The sequence below is a fragment of the Lathyrus oleraceus genome, chromosome 3 (assembly GCF_024323335.1).
Source record: "Lathyrus oleraceus cultivar Zhongwan6 chromosome 3, CAAS_Psat_ZW6_1.0, whole genome shotgun sequence".
In the NCBI taxonomy this organism is placed as follows: Eukaryota; Viridiplantae; Streptophyta; class Magnoliopsida; order Fabales; family Fabaceae; genus Lathyrus; species Lathyrus oleraceus.
The window spans coordinates 303,400,165-303,412,040 of NC_066581.1; the positions used below are offsets into that span (position 1 = coordinate 303,400,165).

Below are 11,876 nucleotides of genomic sequence, written 5' to 3' on the forward strand. Positions count from 1 at the left end.
TCTTGTGATTGTATATATTGTTTGCTTGCATTTGGTTTTGTTTGTGGTCTTAGGACCTTAAAACATTTAATAACAAGAAAAACCCTAAAAAAACGTTTAGGTGGACTATTGGGACTTGATCTGAACTTTTGGACTTAGGATTAGGCAACATTCCCTATGCTAAAGGACCTGGTCAATGCCAACATTCTGAGACTGAGTTGTCTTGAATTATGCCTTCATCTGATGCAAGACCTTTGAGTGCTTTGGATTCATCTGCTACTCTGTCTTTGTGCTTAATTGCTTATTTTGATTGCCTGTTTATGATGTTTTGTTCTGAGTTGCTTAAGGAATATTTCATTTGATACATTGGAAGATAATGAAGACTACTAGCTATTGGAGTGCTTGCTTGGATGTGGCTATCTTTATTTGATGCCTTGATCTTCATGATGTCTGGATATTGCTCATTACTTGTTGATTATTGTTTGATCAAAGTTCAAAGGAAAATGGGTTCTATATGACATTCTTGTCTGTGGATTGAATCCCACTGGGCAAATGTTTTCAACTCTTAACTTTTAAATTTGTGCTTAGGATAACCTCTTCATCTCCTCTCAGTTCTTTAATTTCAAAAATCTCTCCCTCTTTTCAAAAAATTATTTGCTTGTGATTTCAAAATTAGGCATGTTTAATGACTAGAAACTTTGGCCTTATGCCAATGAATTTTCAAACTTGTTTTTCTTAAATCAAACTTGTAAATAAACTTAAGCATATTGACTTAAATTTCAAAAAGACAAAAAAGAACTAACAACCCCATTCAAAACTTTGGCTTTTATGCTCTTTTACTTAAGCTTTTGTTAAAAGCAATTCACCAACTTATTTGAAATTTTTACCACGAACTACGAGGTTTTGATCCCTCGTTTTATACTGGTACGTAGGCATAAGACCGAAGGTCTTGTCAAACACAAAAATATAATCAATGAATTCTTTTCTCATCCCCACACTCTATTTCATCAAACATCTTTTATACCAAAAACACATGCACACATAAAAAATGGCTCCCTAAGAGTACCTAGGACACTTTGGGTGCTAACATCTTCCCTTTGTGTAACCAACCCCCTTACCTGTAATCTCTGACATTTTATTAGTTTTGATTTGAAAACTTCTTATCCTTGGGTTCTGTTCGTACTTTTCCTTTTTCCTTTAGAAACAATAAAAGTGCGGTGACGACTCTAGTTTTATTGATGTTTACTAATCGTAGTTTTATTGTTTTTTAGTTTGGTTATGAAAAATGCCACTTGATGTTGGATCAAGGGTTTATTGATTTGATTATATAATTGGTGACGGATAAAGAAAATACAACGTAACCAAGAAAGAAAGTAAAGAGTCTCATTGTAAGGTATCCCAAGAGAAAGTCTTGTGTGTGAAAAAGTGACCTAAGTTAACAAAGGATAATGGTCTTACAATCATGTCTCCCTAGGGTAGTGTCATGATGTCATTCCTACAACAGGTATGTGAGTTACAGATGAAATCCAAAGTTTAGACAAAGTATCACAAGTTAAGGGCAAGGTCCTCCAAGCAAAGGTCCTAAGATGAAATCCTCTATGCCCAATGATGGATTACAAGTGGAATGAATCTTTTTGGTCTTATCATTTTATCATGTTTTTGTTGTTCTTAAATGTATGGTGCCAATAAAGTAAATAAAAATAATAAACATGCATGATGAGTATATACGATGATGATGATGATAATGAGTACTTGAATGTAAATTACAATGTAATGACATAAAAGTAAATCACAAGGTAATAAAGTTGACATAAAAATAAACCACAAGACAATAATAATAGGATCACAATAATGGTTAGTGATGAACAAAGTTTGTGATGTATAATTAGTGGTTAGTAAAAATGTACAAAGTAACCACTTGAGGATTATCTATCCATAGGTCAAAAGATTCAAAATATGGCACATCAGGGGATAACTTATCACTGATGCAAAATATTGAAGATGATTATTGATCATCTAATAATAAATTTGTAACAATGAAAGTTATATAACCCCAAGTCCATCTATTAATAGTTTGACAAACGGAAGATTGTATCACTCGATGATTATAAGCTTAACAAGTTGATTAATGGTTAGGTTATGTACAAGTTAGACAGTGATTAATGTACAAAGTAAATAATTAAGCATAATGGTTAGAAGGTTAGTAAACAAAGGAAGCATAATAAGTCAAATGAAGTCACAACAAGTTAAATGGTACCATAAGTTAGTATACACAAGCAAAGGCTTCATCTATGTGTCAAATGATTCAAGTTTGGTTGATATATAGGCAACCTATCAATGCCTTAAAGTATCATGAATGATCCATTGATTATTCGTTGATAGCTTTGAAACATTAAAGGTTTTATCAACCCTAATCAATCCATAATCATGACCTAATATATCCCATTATCCATCAATGTTCAAGACATGAAAAGTCAACCAAGAAATATCCAAATAAAATGAAACCAAGTGTAATAAAATAAAATAGGGAAAAATAACAAGGGGTTGTTTTGAAAATATTTTAATTAAAATAAATCTAAGTGGTAAAAAAATAAAATGAAATGGAAAATAAATGGTTAGAAAAATAATAAAAATGGAATAAACAATGAGCATTAAAAAATAAATGGGGGCGTTGGGGGTTGAACCCCTGACTTTGGGGTTGTGGGGTCAACCCTCAACCACTTGGCCAAGCACCTTGTGGTGTCAACTAATGTGCTTCAGAAAATAATATAATAAAGTCAAACAATAAAAATGAACGCGCGTAGAACAACCAATCAGAAGTTTCCAGTATATTTTTTAAAATTTGAACCAAGAAGAACACGCGCGAATTGACCATCGTCTTCAACTTTTCAACCACCAAAATCCAACTTCTGCAACTTGTGTTTTTAAGAGGAATCAAACATGGATTCAACTCCCAAAAACATCATCGTTTTCCTCTCCACACTCATGAGTCGTTGATTGGCTCTGAGTATGGAGTATTTTACATTAATTCAGAAATTAAACTTGTCCTAAAAATAAAATAAAATGTTGAACAATGGATAATCAGAGCTTAGACCATATGGTTAAGCATCAGAGAGGAATTTCGAGTAAGATGGTAACTTGTTTGAGTGAAGGGGGTGAGTGGAACTACCTGATCGGAATCGGTTTCATACTGGAACTCCGATGAGTATGAGTAGCTCAGGGGAGGTGTTTGCAAGGTGAGTTAGTGTTTGGGAAAGCTTGAGTGAGGTTAAGGTATGGATTCTGGGCACTTGGTTCAAGCTGAAATGACATAGAACTTGAAAATGGGAACTATGCTTTTGAAGGTGAAACACGGTTTTGCAGCAGAGGTTTTCTGGCTTCAAAAGCTTGGTTAATGAAAGGAATACCTTCCCCTATTTATAGGGAAGGTGTTGGTATGGTTTTGATGGAGAAAGTTGGTGGTTCCTTCAGAAAATGGTAAGCTCGAAAAATGACAAAACATGGGAAACTTGGTGAACAAGTGTGACTGAGTTTTGACCTGTAATTCCTCTGCACCCAATCTGTTTTGCAACTTGCATCATTTTTGTGGGACAAAAGTGGTCCCAGAACATGCTGAGGTGTCTTTGGTTTCGTCTGTTTTGGGCAAAATCTGCCTTTTGAACAATGGCTCGGATTGACCTCTTATGACCTTGGTTACACTCCAAATTACTTGCATTCTTGTCACATAATGTTTTGTAACATGTCTTGGGTCAAATGGGATCGGAACAAGGTGATTTGGAGGCCTTAAACATGATTATGCAAATTCTAACTGAAGTTAGTCTAAGGTGTGCACCATGATAAATCACCAACTTTCATCTTGGGCCAAATAAAATTTACTTGTGCATTTTGAATGAAACTTGTGTCAAATGTTATTTGCCACGTCCTTTGACTGGAGTTGTTTATATATATATATATATATATATATATATATATATATATATATATATATATATATATATATATATATATATATATATATATATATATATATATATATATATATATATATATATATATATATATATATATATATATATATATATATATATATACATATATATATATATATATATCTGTGTGTGTGTGTGTGTTTACTTTTGGGTCTTTTTTGTGTTTTATTTATATATTATTCAGTTTTTTCGGTTGAAGATTTACATATACATGTTTATCTGTTCAGTTTTTAGATTTTTATATATCTCCATCTATTGTGTAAACATGTATCTCCATCTATTATAAAGTACCTTGAACCAACAACATGAGATTTATTCACTGCTCATTTTGCTGATTGTCATTTTAATGAATCAAATTTTCCAGCATTAAAGGGAGAGAATAAGAAGCTGAAAAAGGAGACCAGTTGGAATGGATTATCATTATCTCATCTTGATCCTCGAACAAAACAATGTGAACTACAAGTTCAAAAGATAATTCAGTTGCAAAACTTAGCAAATCAATTACCAAATGCATTCAGTGATCCAAAAGGTGTGAGTAAATCATGTATACCAGCTGCAAATGCTCTAATAAAAATTGATATCCCTATTGGACAATCCAATGAGTCTCAACCACGTCTGAAGTGTGGCAAATCAATCGGTTTCAAAGATAAAAATCCTCGAACAAGAAAGGGAGCTAAGAATAAAGATGGCTCAAGTGAGGATATAGAAAATCTTAAATAACTTTTAGACACAATAGTTATTTCATCTCTATAAGAGATTGATCATGTACCTGAAACTCATGAAAATAAAGAGATCTCAATAAATTATGTCCAAAATGGAATACAATGGAACTGAAAAGAAGTCGACATTGATGATGTTTTTGCATACAATAAAGCGCTAAATGAGATAAATGGCAAAGAGGATCAGGAACCAACGTCTATCAAAATTTGTAGACAAGGTAAGGATTAGCCAAAATGGAAAAATGCAATTAAAGCAGAATTAAACTTACTCTACAAAAGACAAGTTTTTGGACCTGTAGTCCGAACACCTCGAGGTGTGAAGCCAGTTGGATACAAATGGATTTTCATACGAAAACGAAATGAAAAAAAATTAAACTGTGAGATACAAAGCTCGACTTGTCGCTCAAGGATTTTCGCAAAGACTTGGAATTGATTTTGATGAGACATATTCACCTGCAATGGATGCAAGTACATCTCGATATCTAATATGCCTTGTAGCACATGAAGGGCTTAATTTGAACATGATGAACGTTGTAACAACTTATCTGTATGATTCACTTGATAGTGAAATTTACATGAAACTCCCTGAAGGGTTCAATATACCAGATGCACACAACTACGAATCTCGAGAAAGTTACTCCATAAGATTGAACAAGTCTCTCTATGGGCTGAAACAATCAGTATGAATGTGGTATAATCGTCTCAGTGAATATTTGCTTAGAGAGGGATATACAAATAACTCCATTTGCCCCTGTATTTTTATAAAAAGATCAGGAAAGGAATTTGAAATAATAATTGTCTATGTGGATGACATAAATATTATTGGAACTCCTGAAGAGCTTCCAAAAGTTATGAATTGTTTAAAGAAAGAGTTTGGGATGAAGGACCTAGGAAAGACAAAATTATGTCTAGGTTTGCAAATTGAACATTTGGACAAAGGAATATTTGTACATCAAGAAGGCTATATAAAAAAGGTGTTAAAACGTTTCTATAGGGATAAATGTCACCCATTGTCTACTTCAATGGTTGTTAGATCATTAGATATGGAGAAAGATCATTTTAGACCTCGAGAAAATGATGAAGAATTGCTTGATCATGAAGTACCATATCTCAGTGCAATTGGAGCACTAATGTACCTTACTAATTATACATGTCCTGATATATCATTTGTTGTCAATCTATTAGCAAAATACAGTTCTTCCCTTGCACTAACACATTGGAACGGAGTGAAACATATACTTCGTTACCTTAGAGGTACAATAGACATTGGTTTATTTTATACCAAAATATCCATATTCGAATTAACAGGTTATACAGATGCAGGTTACTTGTCAGATCCTCATAATGGTATATCACAAACAGATTATTTGTTTACATGTGGGTGTATAACTATTTCATAGAGATCATTGAAACAAAACATAACAGCAACATCATCTAATCATGCAGAACTTTTAGCATTACATGAGGTAAGTCGAGAATGCGTTTGGTTGAGATCTTTAATTCAACACATACAAAATACTTGTGGTTTATCTTCTGAAAAATTAAATACAATGATCATATATGAAGATAATACTACATGCATCGTTCAATTGAAAGATGGATACATTAAAGGAGATCGGACAAAACACATTTCTCCAAAGTTTTTTTTTTACTCATGATCTTCAAAAGAGTGGTGATATAAGCATCCAACAAATTTATTTGTGTGATAATCTTGCAGACATTTTCACAAAGTCACTCTCAAGTAGAATTTTTAGTCAACTAGTACAAAAGATTGATCTTCATCGAAGAAATGATCGTTCAGCTGAGGGAAAAAATGAAACGATATTATACTTTTTTTCCTTCACTAGATTTTTTTCCAGTGAATTTTCTTTAGTAAAGTTTTAACGAGGCATATCCTCAATGAACATCCAAGAAAAAGTGTTATGAATAAAGATAAAAATGGATGTCAATCCTTATTCTTTTTATCATCTTCCTATCCCTTATATATATATATATATATATATATATATATATATATATATATATATATATATATATATATATATATATATATATATATATATATATATATATATATAATTAAAAAAACAAAAATTTAATTGGATGGACGAAGGTCTACTAATGAATAGTAATCCTTCCCTCATTCATCGTTTTCCTGCATTAGAAAAATGAAAAATAGGATAGTTTGAGGGGGGAAAATTAATTTTGAACACTTTTTTAAGAAAAAAAAAGGCATGCAGGGCAAAATTTCGAATATATGTGCATATATGTAACCATAATCTCATCAGTTAAAAATCATCAACAAAAAAAAAATCCAATCAATGATTTAATATTGATTTTCACTTTATCCTGAAATATAGTTCTCTATATTAAGGAGTCAAATCCATTAAAATTATCCAGAAGCTATGCAGAGTTTTTTTTTTATTTTTAAGAAATGTGAAGTTTGTTTTTATCACAATATAGTGAGATTTCTTACTAGTGTTCCAATTAAATCCGACATCTCACAATGTGATACAATGGGCCGGTTTGTTTTGACTTTTTTTTTAAAATGATTTTTATAGTATTATATATTTTAGTGTAAAAAAAATTTATAAAGAAACTTTTCATAAAAACTTCAAATGTTTGAATAATTATTCTTAAAATATTATTTTAGGTATTTCATCATTTTATCGGAACTTTTTTTGGATATCAATTTTTCAAAAAATCACTTAATTTTGAAGCTATTTCAAATAGCTTTTCATAAAAATCATTTTTAAGATACAACTTTTTGAAAAAATTGTGATTTTGACTATATTTTGATATTCAATAATGTATATTTATTTTATAGAATGAACAATTCAATCTTTTAATTTATAAAAAACAAATTTAGAAAAATTTATAATATTTTAAAAAATATTTTTGTAGAATCCATTTTCAAAAATATAAGGAAAAAATTCATTTTTTTAAAGCTAAAATAAACTGGCTCAATATTGTCTTTACAAAATCATTTCATTTATTTTTCAAATTTAAAATTTTAAAGTGGTTTTTTGAAAATTCTAGGACAATATCAGAAATTTCGAAATAGTTATCGAAAATTTCAAAATCAGTATATTTTTTTATCTTAAAAATAAAAAAAAAATTGAAATTTTGTAGGGAAATTCCAAAAAAAAATATATTAAACCTTATTATTATATCAAAAATTTCAAAGTTTTCGGTATAAAATCTTATTTAATTTATAAAAATATTTAAAATTTCCAATAGTTATAAGTATTTGGTTTTTTACCAAAAATTTTAAATTTTCGACATGGATACAAAATTTGTTTTCATTACAACGAACTTTATCAGAAATTTTACTTTGGTAAAATTTTCGGTATGAATACAAAATTAGTTTTCTTTACAAACAACATTATCATAAATTTTAAATTTTCGGAATTATTTGAAACATACCGATATATTGGAAATGTTAAAATTTTCATTTTTGTTTATCAAAAATTTCAAAGATAAAATTCATTCAAGTTTCAATCATGGACAGATTTGGGTGTCCAGTTAAAAACTCCAATATAGCTTGTGGAATTGTATCCATAAAATTCTGAAATTTACATAATCCAGTGGCTGGGAATGTAGAAAAATTCACGCTAAAATCATTTTCATGAATTCGATCTAAAACATCAAGAATTGGTAAACCCAGGCATCAAGTAATTACAAACTTAAATCTACACATAATTTCAGAAATTAGTGTTCACACAAGCCACACTACTTCATCCCGAATGGCTGTTACAAATGCATTATCGATGAAGAATTTGAAAAAGCACTTAGAATGGACACCACCATCTTCTGCGTCTACTCTCCCCTCGATTTCGAGAACCATAAAAAGTTTGCTGATTTTGCACAGTCATGCGAGTATTCGAATGCCTAGTCCCTTCACTCCGAGAGTTTCTACCTAGCCACAGTACAATAACCATGCCTACTAGACTAACAATCGGAGCTGCGGCAAGAAACAGCCATCTTCCCCTACTACCTTCTATTGTAGAAGAATTCAGGGCATCATGATGAGTAGTGGTATCATCGTCTTCACTTGCTTCAGCTCCATCAGAAATATCAGAGAAACTATCGTTCATAACGTGTAGTTGCTGCTGTCTCTCGTAGATCACATTTCTACCATCGTTATTGTTCTGTTTTCTGTCTTCGTAATCCTTATCATCGGTTGGAAGCTCGTAACGGCAAAGAGGGCATGAATTACGTGTCCTCAACCACGGCAAAATGCAATGACGATGGTAAAGGTGAGAACAAGGGAGCTGATTTACTTCAGTTCCAAGGGCCAAAACATCCTTGCAGATAGCACAAACTAGTTCGTCGTGTTTCTCGTGTTCCTTGCTAATGATTACACAAGGCAGACTGTTTACAAAAGATGCAGCAGCAGGAGGTGCTCCTCGTCTTGATGGGTCATTGTCCGCGAGATTATCAAGCAGATCATTGAAGCGTCTGGTTTCCAGGAAGTCTCCAAAATTAGCTTCATCGGGTAATTCAGCGTCATCCAGAGCTAACCAAGTTTCCCTGATTATCTGGCTAAATATCCCCTCGGTTTCAGTGGCATTAAACCTTTGTTCCCAATTAATGCGGCTTTGGCTCTCATTTGGACTTGAGTTTAAAAGAACTTGAAGGCGGGCGGATGCAGAGTCATCAACCTCGGGTAGCTCCCATTCTCTTTCCTCCCCGCCCTCCTCTTCGTCGTCTTCCATATTGGCCGAGTTCCATTGGCCGAGGCCAGCATGCATTGGATCGATGTCAGTGTCAGTATCAAACTCATCTCCCTCGTCTGGTAAATTAAAAATTCCAGTACCTACAAAACTCTGTCTATCCATAGAGATATCGGAGTCACCTCCATAAGCACTGAAAGAAAAAGAATCAGTCTCACTTTGGGGAACCATATACTGTCTAAAACTCGCATTTGATTCATTTTCACCATAATGAGAACGCCAATTATCAAAACCCTCACTCTCAGTATCCGAGAGAACATGCCTCCAGCTTCTAGAACGACTAGGAGTAGTATTTGCACTGGGATACTGCAATGACCATGCAGGATTGTCACCATCTACAAGTTGATCTTCCTCTACAGATGCAGTGGAATGGTTTTGTCCACCAATATTCGGAACCGATTCAGAGCTAGATTGCCTGAATCTTCCTCGCAGCCTCCTTTGAGAGCTTTGAGAAACTGTATGATTCCCAAAGTCTTCAAGCAGTAGAAATTTACAGTCACCGCATACACCACCCATTGCAAGATCACCTGATATCTCATCATCCGGCGATAAGGCCTTGCGGCAAAGAGAACACAGTGGAACACATAGAGAATCAGCGCAGTCACCGCATACACCACCCAATGCAAGATCACCTGTTATCGCACCATCATCAAGCGGTAAGACCTTGTGGCAAAGAGAACACAGTGGAATACATAGGGAATCAGCGCCCCCATGAACTTCTGAATTAGACCGCAAGGACAATATATTCTCAGAATTCGCAGCCATCTATCTGAAACCAAACAAATCCCAAATTATCCCAACACACTAAAATAATGTACTAAAAAACTAGCATCTCGACAAGTAAGAAAAATAGTCAATAACAAAATACTCAAATCATGCAGTAACAAGTATATAATAGTGTAACACCTATGTAGCAACAACACTTAAGATTTAAATCGCGTCTGATACCAGTTTTGGTATCGGTGCTTCAATCATGGACACCAGACACAGCACCGACACTATAGTTTACATTCAATCACTTACCATCACAAACAATCTCCTACTTAAAATCGCGCAAAACAAACACGCCGTCCATTTACCATCACTAACAAAATACTCAAATCATGCAGTAACAAGCATATAATAGTAACACCTAAATAGCAACAATTATTCATATTAAAACCGTGTCTGCTAACGGTGCTTCAATCACAGACACCTGACGCAGCAGTGACACATGTAGTTTACATTCAATCACTTACCATCACAATTCACAAGCAATCTACTTCTTAAAAATTAAAATCACACAAAACAAACACATCATCTACTTAATAATATCATGTGGGTTGAGCTCAAATAAAAGAAAATAAAAAGCTGAGCATCAATCAAGTAACAAATGTGATTGCATGCACAAGGAATTTCTTAGAGGCAAAAGGTAGTTAACTAGTTCAATTTCCATTTTTTAGACACCTCTCTCTCACACACACACACAAACACAAACACACATAAAATCTTCCCCCCATTATTAAATATATATATATGATCTGTAAGTAACATGTGTAATTGTAAGGAAATGGTGCACGTGGGGGTGGAGTAACCAATTAAATACAATTAAGAGATACCCAGAAGATGAAAAGCGTGAATCAGAATGTGAGTAATGAAGAAGGTAAATAAAAAATGAATTTTGAAGAGTAAAATAAAAATTGCGCATTGACCTCAAATGGGTGAGGAATGAGCTGAAAGAGGGATCTGGAAAGGAAGAAGGGTTAGATCAGATTCGAATACAGCACAAAAGAATGAAAGCAAGAAAATAAAAAATTAAAAGAGTGGGAGGAATGAACGGAAGAACCTTTTTGTTTTGCATCAAAACATCCTTAGCCGGCGAACATGTCTCGTCAACAGACCAAACTTCACGACGATGTTTTCGGATTTAGTGTCTTCTCTTTTAATTTTGTCTTAAACCATTCTCTTTATTAATAATTTAAAATAATTAAAATATTTATTCCAATGAATATAAATCATCTAATACTCTTTCGTTAGTGTCATTTTCATATTTCTCTCTCATCCTCTTTTTCTCTTATTTATATATATATATATATATATATATATATATATATATATATATATATATATATATATATATATATATATATATATATATATTCAAAAATAGTTAAATTTTCTTCTAATGTCAATTAAATTATCTAATAGCCTTTCCTTATTGTTCTTTTCCTATTTCTCTTTTTTTCTCTTTATATATATATATATATATATATATATATATATATATATATATATATATATATATATATATATATATTCAAGGAGCTGTTAAATTTTCTTCCAATATTGATTAAATCATCTAATAGCATTTCCTTAGTTTCCTTTTCATATTGCTCTCTCTCTTTTTTCTTTTATATATATATATATATATATATATATATATATATATATATATATATATATATATATATATA

At 32.2% G+C, this 11,876-nt stretch overlaps 1 protein-coding gene across 4 annotated transcripts; it reads right to left on the reverse strand.

Annotated features, from left to right (window-relative positions):
• Window positions 1-8,295: 8,295 nt before the first annotated feature.
• LOC127127254 (uncharacterized) lies at window positions 8,296-11,387 on the reverse strand. 4 transcript variants are annotated; one of them, XM_051056393.1, is made up of 3 exons: window positions 11,249-11,377; window positions 11,115-11,148; window positions 8,296-10,192 (listed from the first exon to the last, which is right to left on the reverse strand). In XM_051056393.1, exon 3 carries the CDS (start codon window positions 10,186-10,188, stop codon window positions 8,479-8,481), a length of 1,710 nt encoding a protein of 569 aa, XP_050912350.1. In that variant the 5' UTR covers window positions 10,189-10,192; window positions 11,115-11,148; window positions 11,249-11,377; the 3' UTR covers window positions 8,296-8,478. The 4 variants fall into 4 exon arrangements, with proteins under 4 accessions (XP_050912350.1, XP_050912352.1, XP_050912349.1 ...); XM_051056395.1 differs by having other exon boundaries at window positions 8,296-10,188; window positions 11,249-11,361; XM_051056392.1 differs by lacking the exon at window positions 11,115-11,148 and having other exon boundaries at window positions 11,249-11,387.
• Between the last annotated feature and the right edge of the window lie 489 nt (window positions 11,388-11,876).